The sequence below is a fragment of the Oculina patagonica genome, chromosome 10 (assembly GCF_052425735.1).
Source record: "Oculina patagonica isolate OP01 chromosome 10, crgOcupat, whole genome shotgun sequence".
Lineage (NCBI taxonomy): Eukaryota > Metazoa > Cnidaria > Anthozoa > Scleractinia > Oculinidae > Oculina > Oculina patagonica.
Window position 1 is genome coordinate 13,837,389 of NC_135767.1, and position 18,184 is coordinate 13,855,572.

General features: G+C 36.9%; 3 protein-coding genes and 1 long non-coding RNA gene across 4 annotated transcripts in view; 2 read left to right on the plus strand and 2 right to left on the minus strand.

The window, feature by feature from the left end:
- Positions 1 to 18,184, minus strand: part of LOC144628960 (uncharacterized) — a 469,155-nt gene that overhangs the window by 59,129 nt on the left and 391,842 nt on the right.
- On the minus strand, positions 579 to 1,130 carry LOC144628192 (uncharacterized). Its single transcript, XR_013566220.1, has 2 exons — positions 915 to 1,130; positions 579 to 872 (listed from the first exon to the last, which is right to left on the minus strand). It is a non-coding gene; the product is annotated as an uncharacterized LOC144628192 (long non-coding RNA).
- Positions 6,605 to 7,221, plus strand: LOC144667089 (uncharacterized). The gene has a single exon (XM_078528470.1). It carries the CDS (start codon positions 6,624 to 6,626, stop codon positions 7,149 to 7,151), a length of 528 nt encoding a protein of 175 aa, XP_078384596.1. The 5' UTR covers positions 6,605 to 6,623; the 3' UTR covers positions 7,152 to 7,221.
- Positions 10,503 to 17,329, plus strand: LOC144629212 (uncharacterized). Its single transcript, XM_078487445.1, has 2 exons — positions 10,503 to 10,566; positions 16,357 to 17,329. The coding sequence occupies exon 2, from the start codon at positions 16,382 to 16,384 to the stop codon at positions 16,949 to 16,951; it is 570 nt and encodes a 189-aa protein (XP_078343571.1). The 5' UTR covers positions 10,503 to 10,566; positions 16,357 to 16,381; the 3' UTR covers positions 16,952 to 17,329.

Sequence of the window (18,184 nt, forward strand, 5' to 3'; positions counted from 1 at the left end):
TTTTTCGCGCTGTTTCCCAATTAAACGAACGCCTGGAACAAGCTTGTTTTGCCTAGATCAACGCCTCCGTTGACGAACTGGTACAAGACAAGTTAACCAACTACTATTCGCGAAAAAAAGTCGACATTTGAGGTCACTTTTATCATAATTTTAAATATATAGATTTAGGCAAGCCTAAAAGCGGAGCTCCCCATTTATTTAATTTTCACTGGAGCTTACAATGTTTTCATTCTAGTGAATAAGCGGCCAAAGTACTAATGTTTATGGCCGTTTATAGGTTCAAGACAAATTTAAATAGCTCACGGTTAAACCGAATGTCAGCAGTACGACAGAAATAATAATCTTAAAGCGGGGCAAAATCATTACTCATGGCACGAAAAAATACTTTAGAGTACAGTAAATTATCTGCTTTCTAGCAATAGAAAATAGTTTCGCGTTCCTGTTATAGTTTCGCAGCAGTTTAGTAGACTCCACAATATCTATTACATTGATATAGGATATATTCAACGTGCATTTTCAGAGTCTGTCGGATTAGCTCAATCGGTAAGGTGCCAGTCTGCGGATCCGGAGGTCGTGAGTTCAAATCCCAGAGGGTCAAGTTTTTTTTTTCTTTTTTCCTTTTTTTTTTTCTTTTTTTTTTTACCCCGTAGCAATAAAATGGTTTGTTTATTCTATCAACCCGATTTAGTTTTCGAATGCTCCTTCATGTACGATGCTGGCTTTACAGATAGACACGAAAGTCATCGATCGATTATGGCTCTCAATGTCCACTTTTTTGGCGGTCGATTACTTTCTACACGTAATTTTCAGCCACATTTTGTTTCATTGCTTCTTGTTTTTCTTTTCAAACCTCTTTAAATTTTAAAGGCCGCCTTTATACGGCCGCCTTTATACGGCCGCCTTTATACGGCCGCCTTTATACGGCCTTCTTGCTTCACTATTTCTACCATCAAACTATGGCGGCCATCTTGCGCGACTCCGTACGCCGTACGTACGCGCCCGCGAACCATGCCGCTATCCATGTTGACCATGAAAACTCATTTCCATAGTGTTCCTTCTTTCATACCATTTGCCTGTCTATGGGGCTCCGCACAAGGCGCCTTCGGCGCCTTGCGAGCTCCGCTATAATAAAACATCATGAACGTTCATTTTCTTATTTTTTAAAAATATATATCTTAATTTAAAATTTCAGTTTCAGTTTTCATTTCTGACACGCAACTGTTTTCTGAATAATTATGTCAGTAAAATTTAAAACATGATTTAAATGCACAGAAAATTGTTCAAATTATAATTGATGTTTTTTGTCACGTTATTCATATATATAGAAAAGAAAAAGGATGTTGTTAAGTGGCCTGAATTCAAAAGGAACTTTTCTCCTATACCTTACAACGAACTGATTAAATAAGCAAAATTAGTAGTTTGAATTGAGATAGTTTCCGAATTTCTAAAGCTGCAATAAACCAACATTGAAAATTGAAGTGTTTTGCATGCATTACCCAAAAATATTACTCCACCCGTTTTTGGCGAGCTGACAATCATAATAAAGGATTCATATTTACAAAGTCTTGAATTATCTTGCATTTCGGATTATGAAAGTTTCCAGTCTCAAATAAACAAACTGGCTGAGAGTTATAGAAATATTGTTTGGAGCAAAACCAGGAACACGGTGTAGTCTGATAACATTAACTAAGAGGCTGTTGCGTTCGATTTATAGTTCACTTATTAAATAGACTTTCTTTTTGACGCGGGGGGGGGGGGGGGGGAGAGTGCATTTGCGCGAATGGGCTCGACGCGCATAATGATTATTAAATTTCCAGTTGAAGTGCAAAAGATCAGGTACTATGCAGTGGCAAATTGTCACTCTTTTGAGAACGGTTTTCCAAAGAAGCCTCTCTCCTCCTTTTTTTTTATTTTATCCGTCACATTAGAGCCCACGGGGAGGGACTACTATATGATAGGGGCAGGAATTCTCGTCGCCTCACTTTGGGGCGGAAATCGAAATGGCACGTTCTTGTATTTTTTCGAGATATGAATAACGCTTCAGTGACATCACCCACGAAAATTCCGAAGTTAACCCATTCAATGCGCAGGTAAATCCTTTCAGCTTCCAGCACCCACAAAAACCCATTTAATACGCAGGTAAACCCTTCTAATGCTCGGGTTAACCGTTTCAAACCGCAAACCCTTTCCCATCACTTTCAATGTTCAGGTTGTGTAACTCCTTTCGATTTACACATAAGCCCCGGCTTTCAATGCGCAAAAAAACTCTTAAATATCAGGTAAACCTTTTGAATTTCTGAGAAATTTCATATGCCGAAGTTAAAATCGTTCGACGCACTCATTCCTACTTATTAAAACATTAAGATCGTCGTTGTATAAAGCCTGAATTTCTGACACTCATTCCTACTTATTAAAACAATAAGATCGTCGTTGTATAAAGCCTGAATTTCTGAGTGACGTCTAAAAAGAAGGTCGGAAATTCAAAATAAAGCGGAATATATGCAGTCCGACCTCTATTAACCCTATTCAGACCGGGCTTTTTTGGACCTTCTCAGACCATTGAGAAACTTCCAGAATATTTAAACAATCATCATGAAACTTATATGATGTATTGTTTGTCCGAAACTCTTTCTTTTGGTATACGTCACGTGGGATGGTGACGTCACATCACGTGACAATTACATCATGATGTCAAAACAGCCGCCATCTTGGATCCGCCATCTTGGATTTGAAAAATTTTTCAAAATGCCAGAAAACCCCCCAAAATCACTACAAAGTACTCAAAATAAATAAAAATGTGCTTTAAACCCGTAAACATGTAAAAATAATTCCATTTAAGTTGATTTTTATTAACAGAAACACGCAAAATTACAAATTTGGGAAAACATGCCTGTCAAAATGCCGTTGACATGGTGATGTCAAGTTCCTGACACATCATCCAACCCTACCAAATTGTTACCAGATAAATTTTAGGAAAACTCAGAAAGTTTGGCAGCATTTGGTTAAATCTTAAAAAAAGTTATAAAAGTTCAAAGTTAGCGCGGGCCTCTTCCCAAAGTCCCGATTAATTTTTTAGTGAACTGCTGTTTTTGATACCTCTATTCAACGGCCACCTCTATAAAGCGGCCGCGGCCACCTTTTGGCTGTCGCAAGTGTATTATTCAGATCTGGTTTATTACCTCCATCAAGCGGCCAGTAAATCAAGTAATTAGGTGAAATCGTCGGAGAAAAATCTTGAGCTAATTTTTTTCACATACTAACTGTCGATGCAATAAGGTTCTAAGAAACATTTCAACAATGTTTTCCGTACTTTTCTATACATTTTGCGAGCCCTCTGTGCTAGAGCTAGAACTATGCATTGGCTGGAAATGCACTTGACAGACTTGATGTTTTGCTGCAATGAATTTTGGATTTATCTTCATATATGTTCACTTTTTAAAAGCATTTTGTTATATAGAGTCAATAAAATCATGTTTACTGCCATTCCTATCCAACCTCTATTAAGCGGCCACTTATTAAAGTCCCGAGGGTGGCCACTTAATAGAGATCGGACTGTATTTCGATCCTGGATCCTCGTCAGTCGTTCACCAAATAAAAATACGGCTTTCTTCATATTCAATATCTTTTTTTTATACAACAACGATCTCTAAACCCTCTGAATTTCCAAGTGAACTCTTTCCAGAGCGCGAGAAAAGCCTTTCAATGTGTAGGAAGACCCTTCTAATACCTGCTAGGTAAACCCTTTCAATCCACATAAATAAGTCTTAATAATAAGTTAAGCTTATTGATTTAGCCGTCATATGCAAGGCAAAAAAAAAAACAAGAAATAACATGCAAAACATTATAACGACTTATACCGGAAGTTTTACGGAATTTATACATAATTGAGGGAGCCCAATAATTAAAAGCCTTGTGGTCGCCTTCCTCAGTCGCCACCTTAATTTTATCATTCACTTGTAAATTCATCATAGAGGCAAAAATAAACTTGAACTTGAACTTACAATACTTAAATCATTGACGTGGGGTGATTGTTCTATTTTCAAGGAATCAATATGAGGTGGAAAAGTCAGTCGAGCATGTCGACCATTTCATTTTCCGAGAATGAACGGAATTAATTACAGTTAAACGTCCGTTTAGGCCAAATTTAAAAGAGTTTTTCTTGCCACTAAGAACGTTTAAGAACGCAATTAAAATAATCTGTGAAATTATAAATCAACGTTAAAATTTCGCGCGAGAATTAAGGAGTAATTTGGCAACTATGATATTACGGACGGAATATAACTATTTGCGAACCCGTGAGGCAAAATTTCTAGTGGTTTCACTGACATTACAGGCGTGACAGTCTACACCAAAACCCAACGAATTAGATACCGTAACCTTCGCAGAAAGCTCGTTTCGTTTCTTATAAGATGTTAAAACAATTATTTTATCAATATACCTAGATACTAGAGTCCTTGCATTAAGGAATTACATGAATTAGGTATAAGCGATCGAAGAAAAAAGGTATTGGAATGTTTTTTTTTTTTTTTTGGTATTTTTGCAATTTAAACGCGCTTTAGAATCCTCTTTCTTTTGGCTCATGACGTTACTCAGCTATAGCATATACGCGGACGTGTGAGTGTGAACACGTCCAATGAACCGAAAATAAAGGTACGTCAACACTTTTTATAATAATTCATGACCCGTGTCCCAATTACAAAAAAAAAAATCTCTGTTTTTTTTTTCCTGTTAGAGAACTCGATAATTATATTAGCCTCAATCCTGACCGTAATCTGTATACTTGCAAGAGTGAAAACACAACAGCTATCAGAACAGATATTGGAATGTTTTTTGTTTGTTTGCCATTTAAACGCGCTTAAGCATACCTTCTTTGGCCCGTGACGTGCTTCTTACAAAGGACGCCAGCCCGGGGCGAAATAATGGTAACCAAACTTCAGTTCCTCCATTTCGAAGAAAGGTCATGCAAAAGCACATAAAACGTTCCCTGCGTTTACGATAGCTCGAGTAAAAACTGATTTCAGCTTCTTGTTCTAGAAGACCCTAATGGACCCTAATGGAAGGCAAAAATATGCTCAAGAAAATGCCTATTAATTTTATTGATTCCCTCAGTTTATCATTATGCCCAATATTATGCCGACTTAATGTATCTTTCCCTGGTATGCGCATATATATCGTTGATTGTGTTGGCCACCATATTTTTTACAAAATAGTAAGGGCTCTTTTGTATCAGTATACCAAGAAAATACAAGTGACTCTTGGGGTATTCCATAATGGTATGCACGGTCCACCACAACTCATGCTGCGTGCATGTTGGCGCGTCTAACTGAGACGTTGACGTATAGCACTCGTGTCGTCATCTCAATATCAGCTTCCTTAAATTTAACGCAGCTGTATTCACTTCCTTGTTTTGCTAGTTGATCGTTTTGGAGGTGAGGTGATCTCAACTTTCCATCGCAGTTATTAACAGTACGTATTACCTTCATTGCTTTTCTAGTGCTAAGATACTTTAAACCCTGTGGCTATATATCGGGCAGCCAGGCAGGGTTTTAAGTTGACTAAATGCCCGCCAGTCAGAAAATTTTACAGAATTTCCACCGAAAAGTTCTTTCAATTTTCTTGGGAGTATTAGATATTTGTTTAGAAATGTCGAGCGATTGAATATATTGGTTTTCAAGTTAACGAACTATTTGAACTTGAGCATACTTTAAAATCGCTAGGTTCTCGACACTAGTCAGAAATATTCACTTAATTCCAACAGAAAGCCACTTTAAAACCTATTGAGAGTATTTGATAAAAAAAATAATTTGCTGTGTAGCACTTTGTTCATATACTATAAAATGTTTTTTTTTTTTTTTTAAGTGCTGAAATGTTGTCTCGTTTTGCGATACGTCTCGGGAATAACCCCTTCATCAGACATCAGTCGCCTGATTTGACTGATAATGTGACTGACGAAGGGGTTATTCCCAAAACGTTTCGCAAAACGAGACAACATTTCAGCACTTTTTGAGGAAAATATACATTTGAATACGTAATGAGTCAGTTCGATGCTTGTTTGTTTGTTTCGAGAGCCTAGCGAATTAATATGCTCAGTTCGAATATTTCGTCAACTGGAAACCCAAATAATGTTTGGAATCGCTCGACATTTCTAAACAAACATCTTATACACCTACGATGTTTGAAAGAACAAGGAAATTCTGTAAAAAATTTCTAACTACCGGAAAACATTTTTTTTTCTTTAAGGATATATTTTATAAGAATATCGATGCCAAAATTTGCGTTTTTTAGAATCTTTTAAGAATAAATCAGAGGCTGAAGAATATAATTGTGTGTTAAATCTCTATGCTACAATACAATACACTCATTGTTTACCACTTAACAATATAAACTTTTTATTTTTCTACATGGCAAAACTGGCCAAATAAACATCAAATAAAAACAGCACTAGACGTTATCATAATTATGCATTATGTAATTCAGTACGCTTATTCGAGACTGTCAATCAAAAAATTGCAATCATATTCAGAGCTAAAAACTTTACAATGATCAATTTAAGTCGGTGCCTGAAATTAATTAATTTGCAATTCTGTTTCTTTTTTAGTTTACAGGGTACCGAAGACTTCAAAATGGCAGCACTGGTCAGAGAAAGAATTGGAATCAAAGATATTACTCAAAGGGACACAGTACCAGACAATCCGAAGGCAAAACTGATGTACTACCTCGACAATGTCGCATCTGTTCTCGATCTAGACAGTCCCAATTTAAACAGGTTAAGGAATTATCGGAGCTATTATTTACTAGATGAATCAGAAACCGACGCGTTGCTGGTGCTCGTCTTGCTGTTCAGCCCAGATGAGCTGCTAAACAAGGTGTTTTTCCACAGTGAAGACTGCGGAGGATCATCTAACCAATTATTTGAGCTCAGTAAAGTCTCACACATGTTGGCTGTGTCAGACAACATCGTGATCGGAGGGGAGAGGAAGAGGGTGGCTAAAATCATGTTCTTTCAGATGTCTTGGATGGAAGACAACTACTTTGCACCCATCAGGGCATTCCAGGGTCGGCTGGAAAGAATTGCGCGAGGGCTGTCGGGAAGAGCTATCAGTCCACCTAGGCGAAGTAATCGCACTACTTCCTGTTGTAATATTTTGTAGTTATCAATACAGTTGTATTTGATGTCATACAGCAGAACAGCAAATTCAGTTATTTAGGTTTTTAGTCTAAAGTAAAGCACACAAAAATCGTTTTCATAATATTAGTTCTGATGCAGTGAAATCGATTCTTGTGTCAAGTGTTATCGCACTAAATTTAGTATGCCGCCGCCCAAGTGAGTCTTTATGTGTTCTAAATGGGATTTGAACCCACGACCCTCCGTGATCTAGTCGGTTGACTATGTGACTGCGTGATGCGGTCCTAGTCAAGACCCACATTTTAACCTTTTTTTTATTTTTTATTTTTTTTTATTTTTTTATTTTTGTTTTTTTTATTGCAACACAGAAATAATAATAATAATAATAATAATAATAATAATAATAATAATAATAATAATAATAATAATAATAATAATAATAATATATAGCCTACTTACAGAACAATTACTTATGTTACCTACATGACTTAACGTACAATTACTTACATTTTTACATTTCACTGCATTAGAATTGCTTACATTCTTCACACTACTTACACTACATACATTACTCACATGCCGGTTACATTACCTTATGTACAATAAGTTACATTTGTTACGAAACATACTACATCACATTGCTTACGGAATCTTCAGTTATTTTTTTCACTATTTAGCTCTCCCTATTTACCCTAATGGACATATAAATAAAGGACGAAGAACTTATTTTACTACAAAAAAGATTAAGGTAAATTTTCCACATTTTACCCTTGCTCACCATAGAGTCTACAGTAGTTCAGTGGTAGAGCATCCGACTAGATCACGGAGGGTCGTGGATACAATGCAAATCCCATTTGGAACTCGGAATTTTTTTCCGAGTTTTCCAGTTAATGCAAAATTTATCATGCAATAAATTCAGTATGGTGCGAAATATAGAAAAGTAAAGAAAGAGAGGAGTAGAATGCCATGAGCTATGTTCTCACATTTCAAAGATTGATGTGAGTTAAATATATTTAAGTGAAAACGGAAAACTAAGTACCTACCTAGATCAGAAGTAGTAGGTAAATATATGCATTTAATGTTTCAAAAAAAGGAAAGAGCTTCTTAACTTGCAAACACAAGGAACATTTTTTTTTTTAATTGAATTGTGTAAGATCTAGTTTTTGCTATTTCTTAAATGTATTAGTAAATGTCAAAATATTTATTGTAAACAGACCAATACCTCCCTTTCAAGAGTAAGCCGCAATAAAGATGTACTATTACTATTATTACTAATTACTCAGTCATTTGTTAGACACGTAGCACATGGGAGTTTAAAAACTCGTTAAAAGCACACGTGTAAATACAGCTAAACTCTCTAATACGGACACCGAAGGGACAGAGCCAAGTGTCCGTATTAGAAATGTGTCCGTATTTTTGAGGTCACCACTATGACGTCGGCAAATAAATTCACGAAACTCGTTAACATTTGTTGTTAAATTTGTTTGCTCTCATTCGCTTCGAGACCTACATGTACTTCGGTTGTTATCGGACTTCTTTTCGCTAGAAACCGACAGATAATATTTGGTTTGTTTCGGGAAATAGTTTCAAAGCGCAAATTTACAACGGAAATTTTTTTCTTTCGCTTGCGGGAACACAGCGGGCGATCCCGATGACTCCATCTTGACCATTCGGGTAGCCAATCAGAGCACGAGATTCGCTTCATCTTGACCGCTCACGGAGCTACTCATATTATAAAATAAAATATAGTAAATTCTGTCGACTTTATAACGGACGTTTTACTGTTTAAAAGTGAAAAAATAATATATAATAGAGTGAGCCATTACTATTTGAAAGCCTGGTGGTCTCTCCTGGGTTTCCTTGTCACATTTATTTCACCGTTATCACTCTTGTAAATTCATTATGGTGGCAAAAATAAACTTTAACCTGACATAGTAAGTCATTGAAGTGCGGAAATTGTCCTGCTTTCAGGAAATCAAGGTCAGTTAGAAGGGTTGTCGAAAATCCATTCAAAATCAGTCGAGTATGTCGACCATTCCTTTTTCTGAGAACAACCGGATATTATTGCCGATTAAAGTCCGTTTAGGCCGAACTGCAAAACAGTCTTTGTGGCTATCTACTACGGATAAGTATCAACGTAAAACTCTTAATGTGGGTCTGCGGTATGCAAATTGTCTCGATTGCTGACATTAATTAACTGCGAATAAACTGAACAGTTTACACGGCGCAGTCTCTAGCTTGCAGAGTCAATATTATAACCATGTCAGGCGAGTGTAATGATAGCATATTTACACGATCGGTAAAATAAATTAAAAGAATAAAAGCAGTAATTAATATTTTTTTGCGATCTACATCCGTCTAGTTTGCTTTATTTTGTAAAATTGAATGCTTTGAAATTGGAATTTATAACAATTTTGGCTTCTAGCAAAGTGCGAAAACAAAACTACTTAAAGCAGTTGTGGTTTTAAGCTTCAACAATCCGAATCGTTGCAAAAACACATTCATTAAAAAATTGTTCAGGTAATGACACCGATTGCCTTCAAAAAATATTGCGCTGGTGGTATTTCGTCAATTTTTCTTGTGGTGATGCGTGTTTAATTTTTTCTGCGGTGTTGCGGTGTTCAGGGCCTTCAATCTGTTTACGTCCAAGTAAAGGATGAAAGGGAACAAAGAGCGCACTTAAGCATTCCTTCAGTTCTTTTGGCTCGTGACTTACGCAGCTGGTATACGAGCGGACGTGTGTGTTTCTTCGCGTACAATGAATCGAAAATAAAGTACAATGAATCGAAAATAAAACACTTTGGAAAGCCCAGACGAGTTTGGGAAAGCCATGCAAAATTTAAACATCCTCAAAGGTCGCCTGGGGCGAAAACATTTGTAGCCAAACTTCAATCCCTTACTTTCAAAAAACGTCATGCACAAGCACACGAAACGTTCTCTACGTTCAAGATAGCCCAAGTAAAAGCTGTTTTTAGCTTCAGTATTGTTCTAAAAGACTCTTTATTGCGGAGATCAATGAAAGGTTAACGTATACTAAAAAAAACCATTGTGCCCGCAAAATGCTTGATGCTCTAACTATAGCATAATGCCCAAAATTTTGTCAGCATAATGTGCCTTACCCTAGTCTGCGCGTATATCTCATGGCCATCGTGTGTTCTAAGGCGTGGTATAAAATAGTAAAGGCTCGTGCGTATATCGAAAAAAGACAAATGTCTCTTGGGCTTTTCCATGGTACACCACACGAAGGCGTTGCGTGACTCGAATATATGTCGTGTGCATGCTGACACGTCTCACGAGACGCTGACGTATAGCACTCATGTCACGCACGTAATCTCGATATCAGCTCTTTTCATTTCAACGCAGGCATTCACTTCCTTGTTCTGCTGGTTGATCGTTTTGAAGGTTAAAGTGATCTCAACTTCTCATCACAGATCTAAACAGTAGGTATACCTTAATTGCCCTTCCTTGTGCTAAGATATTTATCTATTTAGCCCTTAGGGAACGAGCAACTCCAAACCTCTAGTAATAAGCGAATCGATTGAATCGACAAAGTTTAATAGGAGCCCTCTGCATCGAAGGGTGGAAGCGAAATCATGTTTCGTGTTTATAACTTGAGAATTAGGAATAACAAGAGATGGTTAAAGTAATCATGAATAACAAATGAATGCTTCCATCGATATTGGCAGATATTGGGGCGTCTGAATATAGAATATAGAATATACAGATAGTATTTAAAATATTAAAACGCGCTAAAAACAACACAGACGCCTGCTACGCAAGCTAACAAACAAATTGCTGAAATGCGTGATGAAATTAAAAAAATGTCACCACAGAAATGGAAGAAAATAGCAATTCTGAGCATCTAATTTTCAAAATTTCCTGGAGAATATGGAATAAAATTTATAACTAGGAATTTCATAATGAAAGTGAGTGCTGGCTCGAGGAATTTTAAAACGATTACACTACATTATTTCTGAAGTTTGGAGGTACAGTATGTTAATGAATGGCTTGTTTGGAGTTCTGGATTTCATTTTTGGCGATGATTAAAGAAACAATCGTAGAAAAAAGCATATGAATTTTCCATATCTTCCTAAAAATCAAATAATGGTCCTGACCCGTACGAGAAAATTAAGCAGAATTCACATAATCGTACACAGAAAGCTGTGACCTCGAGCAGCTTGCAAAAGCGGAAAAATCGTATACAATTTCGCTTTAAAATATATCCAACAATATAACGATGTTCAAGAGCACATTGAACGCTGAATAGTATAAAAAGGTACAATTATAAAATGAAGCAGATGTTCTCCCTATCTCCAGTAAACATTGCAAGCATTTAATACACATGTAACGTAACATAATGAGAACCTTTCGCTGTTCTTCGCTGTTACTGAAGCTATTAAAAGAGTAATTTTGTCGTGCTTCTTAAAAGTTGGCCCAAGCTTCAGTTGCAATAATATAACCGCATTCAATAGCATATTCAATGTTTAACACAATCGTAATGGCATAATAAAAATAGAGCACATGAATTTTCCATATCTCCCTAAAAATCAAACAATGGTCTCGCGACTGAAATAGAGAAAAATTTACACAGTCACATACCACAAGTTGTTCCCAGGGGGGGGGGGGGGGGGGGGGGTACTCCGGCTTGTTAATGACGGGGATGATCGAAGGATTTTTTTGGGTTTGAAATTTTCGATTCCGGGATTTTTTTGTGTTATTTTTTGCGTTCTTTGTGTTATTTTATTGCACCTCCTGGCAAATTAGGGGTAATTTGACCAGGGATTTTTTTGGGGGTTATTTTTGGCTTAGAGATTTTTTTGGGTAATGTCGGAAGACTAAGGGATTTTTTTGGGTCCTGAATTTTGCCTCCATTCGATCATCCCCGTCATTTACAAGCCGGAGTACCCCCCCTGGGAAGCTGTTACTCAGAGCAGCTTGCAAAAGCGGGAGATTAGCATTCAATTTCGCTTTAAAATACGCCCAACGATATAACGGTGTTCAATACGTATTAAAAGGTAAAAAGTATAAAAAAGGCTTAATAGAAGAACTTAGCAGATGCTGTTCCCTATCTCCAAAAACACATCGGGAGCATTTCTGTAACGTTACAATGTATGGACCTTTTGCTGTGACTAAAATGTACTAAGACAAAACAAAAAAAAGTTGTACTTTCGTATACAATTTCGCTTTAAAATATATCCAACAATGTAACGATGTTCAAGAGCACATTGAACGCTGAATAGTATAAAAAGGTACAATTATAAAATGAAGCAGATGTTCTCCCTATCTCCAGTAAACATTGCAAGCGCTGATTTAATACACATGTAACGTAACATAATGAGAACCTTTCGCTGTTCTTCGCTGTTACTGAAGCTATTAAAAGAGTAATTTTGACGTGCTTCTTAAAAAAGTTGGCGCAAGCTTCAGTTGCAATAATATAACCGCATTCAATAGCATATTCAATGTTTAACACAATCGTAATGGCATAATAAAAATAGAGCACATGAATTTCCATATCTCCCTAAAAATCAAACAATGGCCTCGCGACTGAAATAGAGAAAAATTTACACAGTCACATGCCACAAGTTGTTACTCAGAGCAGCTTGCAAAAGCGGGAAAATAGCATTCAATTTCGCTTTAAAATACGCCCAACGATATAACGGTGTTCAATACGTATTAAAAGGTAAAAAGTATAAAAAAGGCTTAATAGAAGAACTTAGCAGATGCTGTTCCCTATCTCCAAAAACACATCGGAAGCATTTCTGTAACGTTACAATGTATGGACCTTTTGCTGTGACTAAAATGTACTAAGACAAAAAAAAAGTTGTACTTTCGTCGGGCTGCTTAAAATTCGGCCCAAATTCGGTTAACAATGGTTCTAACAAAAAGAAGCATTCAACAGCATATTCGGTTTTCAACGCTATTAAGATGAAGTTTACATATCTCCCAAAAAATCAAACAATTATTTACTTTATGCTTTTAATAAACGCTACTTCACGCAATCGTGTGACAAACGGTAATACACGCTATCGTGTGACATAATAAAAATATACAGAATCGTAGACCGCATGCGCTTAATCTGACATCCAAAATTTGGCTCCGAACCGCACACACAACACAGAATACCCAACACACACAGGACTACCAGAATAGTGTGCTGTCTCGCTAAGGCGAGCCAGCAAATAGATCATGAATCATTGAGGTAAAATAAGATTGGAACATGAATATCTAACGTTCAGTGAGAACGCTTCCACCCACGACTTTGCAAAAGCTGCAAAGTCCCGCTCCACTTCTCGTATCGTTAACAAATTGCCCAGTTGACGAATTCGACCGAATCGATCGAATCGACAAACTTTCTAAGTGACCCTGCCACAAGCGTATCTTGAAATATTTCTAATGAAAATTAATGCAACTGTCCGATCGACAGCTCCACTTTGTGAGATTGTGAATACAATTAGCCTTTGACGAATCAAACGATTCAGACTCAGTCTATTTGTTTAGTTTGTTTGTCGAAAGGATTCTATAGCAAGTCGACAGTAACAAAGAAATAAAGACAAACGCGAATAAGCATCATTGCATTCGACCCAATAAGAGAGTTGTGGTTTCTTGCGGAAATGGCCACCGAAAAGGCGAGTTTGAAGAAGCCCTTTTTAGAACTCTTTTTGACGGCCCCGTCATGACAAGACTCTGCCAAAGCTCCGTCACCCCTTTTGGGCCTTAGAACGATGTAAGGGCCAAAAAGGCAAATCAGTCAATTATGTTGATAAGAAGCAATAAATACTGACGTCAGGTTGGGCCCATACAAAGGGTAAAGGCAAACGTTTTGACTCATTCATCGGGATGATTATGCTATCCGAGAAGCCCAACAAGGAAATGGATTATACTTCATCAATAGTCAAAGGCCGCCCAAGCAATAAAGCCTTTACTAGCATATCAGAAAATAATTACAGGGTCACATGGATCAGAGGAGTAAAATTCTGTCCGCAATTCAACATTTCTACCGTGCAAAACGATTTTCTAAGCGCTAGCGATTTTGTAAGCATACGTGATCCAGCGTAGCGCCGTCATGCAATGTCTATTTGCAAATTATTTGGTGATATCGTATTCTGACAATAGTTATCGACAATGAAATCGTATTTTGGAAGTCATCGTCGGGCGACGATGAATGTCAGAATACGATAAAGAATACAGTATTTCGGCAGAATACTATATTTTGAATACGAGAATACGATATAATATAATGTAAACGATATTTCGGCAAGACAAGCTTTCCGTGGAGACACGACTTGCCGAGAAAAGCAGCGATGAGAAGGCATTTTTAAATATCTGGTCATAGGGCTCTGAGGAATCAAGGTTTACCGCACTTCAATTTTTTTTACCGTGCAAAGCGATCTTCTTAACGACCTTGTTAGCGTAAGTGTTCTAGCGCTGTCACGCCATATCTTATCTGTTCTACAGATCGTACCTCATAGCCGTAGACAGCAATGTTGGATTCAAAGATATACTTCGTTTTCACTGTCACGAAACAAAAATAAAAAAACGAAATCAAATCAAAGGGGTATGGTATCAGAGAATCCGTCATATTACGTTATTTTCTTCAGTCGCTCAGTTTTCTTTAAATAATGTGCACCGATCGGTTTTGGTTGACTTCAACCAAACTCAATTTTGGGTGTGTTTGAAGCATGCAGATGCGTACAGTGTTCAGATTATGGGGTTTTTTCAACTATTCTGTTTACCAGTCTTGACAGTTGAATCACAATCTCAGTCAACAGCTTAGTTCTAATATAATATCATAATTAACACTCAGTATACGTTCCTACTTAGGAAAAACAAAACTAGTTTAAAATAAATTAAAATTGAAAGGTGAAATAGGCGAGTCTTTGGTTGCAATTCTTGGCTCATTTAGGCTGGTTTTTACTAGCAATGCAAGCACAAGCACAAGCACAAGCACAAGAATAAAAGCTCTTATTTCACCGTGAAAACAGATTCGACTCAAGCAAAAGCACAAGCGCATTGCAGTTTTATGCTTTTGCTTGTGCTTGCGGCAAGCACAATAACAATGATCAAAATTTGTCCTTTTTGCGTGATTGCGCTCATGCTTGCGCTTGTGCTTGCGTCGCTAGTAAAAACCAGGCTTTAGCATAATTATGCGTCCCTTTTTTAAAAAAAAATGGGCTACAAACATAATCAAATATATTGAAACAGGCACATCACAACTGGCTTTTTCTGGAAATTTCAGTTCGATATACAGATACTCTTCTTGCGACGTTGCTTTAACCACCCCACAATAATTTTGAGTCAACTATGCAGTCTTTGATAGCTGACGTGTTACTATGATCAAATTTTCACCCCTTGCAATTTTGGACGTACTATAAAGCATTCCACGGAAGATGGCGTTTTTCGTTTTCAAATACCTGTATTAACCTGAAAAAGCTGTATTACCTGCAAAAAACCTTATATTTTTTTTAATATAAAATGAGGGGACTGTTGAGATTATTAAACTAAACTCAAAAGTATAAAAGTTTCGAAATTTTGGTCAGTTTGCTGAAGAATTCAGAAAAAACTTGACAGACCATAATTCTACAGGTGACACACCAACGGTAATGACAAAATTATATATGGTACCATGGCAACTTATTCTATTCCACCAATATGTTTCAATTATTTTTGTTTTAATATTATATTTTCGCTTATCAGTTGGAAAAAATAAAAACAGGCCAAGACGCCTACCCAGCCAGTTTATATGCTTGTCACAAAAAAAGAAACAAGATTTTACAATTCCGATTATTTGCGACATTTGTTTTAATCTTTATATTTGTTAAAAATTTAGTTGATTAAAGGACATCAACACTTTGCTAATTTGCGTATATTAAAACCTTTAATATTTTTTGAAAGAAAATAGATATTTGAAAAAAAGTGAATGAAGTTTTTCTTCTACATCAAAACAGATTATTTGTTTCTGCTTTAAAACGGCGTAGATAGGACAGATGTAAATTAGCAGTTTAAACATTGCATGCGGCACTGTGCCTTCTCCATTTAAATTCTGACACACAATTATGTATTATAAAATTCAGCAGGACGTCAAATCCTTTGAAAACTTCGAAATTGTTTCAGTTTTATTCGAAACTGCCAATTTGAAAAATTGCAATCAAAACTGCATAGCTAAAAGCGTTATTAGGATCTAGTCTGATCTGCATTTGATATTAAGAGGTACATTCTTCTTTATTTTGTAGTTTACAAGGTACCAAAGACTTCAAAATGGCAGCATTGGTCAGTGAAAGAGTTGGAATCAAAGATATCACTCAAAGGGCCATGGTACCAGAGAATCCAAAAGCGAAACTAATGTACTACCTCAATGCTGTGGCATTTGTTATCGATCTAAACAATCCCAATGTGAACAGGTTAAGGGATTTTCATAACTACTATTTACTAACCGAACAAGAAACCGACGCACTACTTGCCCTCGTCATTCTGTTCAGCCCAGATGAGCTGTTAAACAAGGTCTTTTTCCACAGTGAAGATTGTGGGGGATTAAGTAACCAATTCTATGAGCTGAGTGCAGTCTCGCACATGTTGGCTGTGGCAGACAACATTATAATCGGAGGAGAGAGAAAGAGAGTGGCTAAAATCATGTTCTTTCAGAGATCTTGGATGGAATACTTCTACTTTACACCCATCATGTCATTTCAGGGTCGGCTGGAAAGAATGGCGCGAGGGCTGCCGGGAGGCGCCCCCAGTCCACCAAGAGCACTGCCTCCACCAGTAATAATCTACACTACTCCTCCAACGTATCGTCACAATGATGCCTCTTGTTGTAATATTTTGTAGTAATCAATACATTACTACTTGATATCATACAGCGACAATAGAAATACATTTAGGCCAGTTTTTTGGTTAGAAGTACAGAACACATACTTCGTAAAAACTAAAATCTTAACCCTCGGACGTACAAGGATGGCCCCCTTTCAGGCTTTTACGAAATTTTGAAAAGAGACGTACTCTGTAATCCTGAAACATTCAGTAGCTGCTTCTGTTATTTTCTGTCTTTCTAAGAAAATGGTGAAATCCAGTGGGCGGATGCAAGATGGCGGCTCTAATGACGTCATGCGACGTCATATGATGTCGAAGCCAACAAAAATTATGTCATCTTGTCGAGTAAGTTAAGGGATTTCTACTTAGGACAAACTAATTTCGCAGTGCCTTAAACAGAACAAAAACCCTGCAGGGGGGGGGGTCTAACCACCCTCACCCACCACCCCTGTACCACGGTGGGGGTTTGAATTTGCTTTTATTTCCGAGGGATTAGCATCCTTCGTAGGATAACCACTTATATAAAGAAGACTGAAGTGTTTTTAAATCTTAATTAAGACAACTAAAGTCTTATTCCTTAGATTCAAACTTGTCCTGGCCTACTCTAAGGTTTCGGATGCGTCTTAATTAAATTAGACTGGTTCGCTACGTTTTATAATAAGAATGTACCCTGTCATCTAAGATTATTGCTTTTTACATTGAGATTGTGGACTCTCGAATTATTTCAAGAAAAAGGAACATCTTAAATTCAGAATGTCGCTTATCTTAAATAAATTTTAATTTTAAGATGATTTCTAAACGATAAGATGTTGGCGTTCAAGCATAGCCAGACTAGCACGTCCTAAATTCAAATAGTGGGCATCTACAATATTCTTAGTCAGTTGATGGAAATAGCTTAGCATTTGTAGTCATTTGTGCAAAGGATTTTATGATCTTTAACGTGTACCGTATAAATTTGAAATTTTGGTGCAAATCAATTTTAACAGAATTCATGAAATATCTTACGACATACCCCGCAGTGAAAGCCATTTTAAATTAACACTGCACGTACAAGTTTTGATAAAGGAAGCCCATTATTCAAAAGCCTTGTGGATTTTTGTGGGCTTCCACGACACCTTAATTTATCGTTATTACACTTGTTAATTTATTATAGTGGCACAACTAAACTTAAAGTTAAATATTTATACAAAATCATTGTAGTGGGGTGATTGTTTTGCTTTCGAGGAATCAGTGTCGAAAATCCTTTCAAAA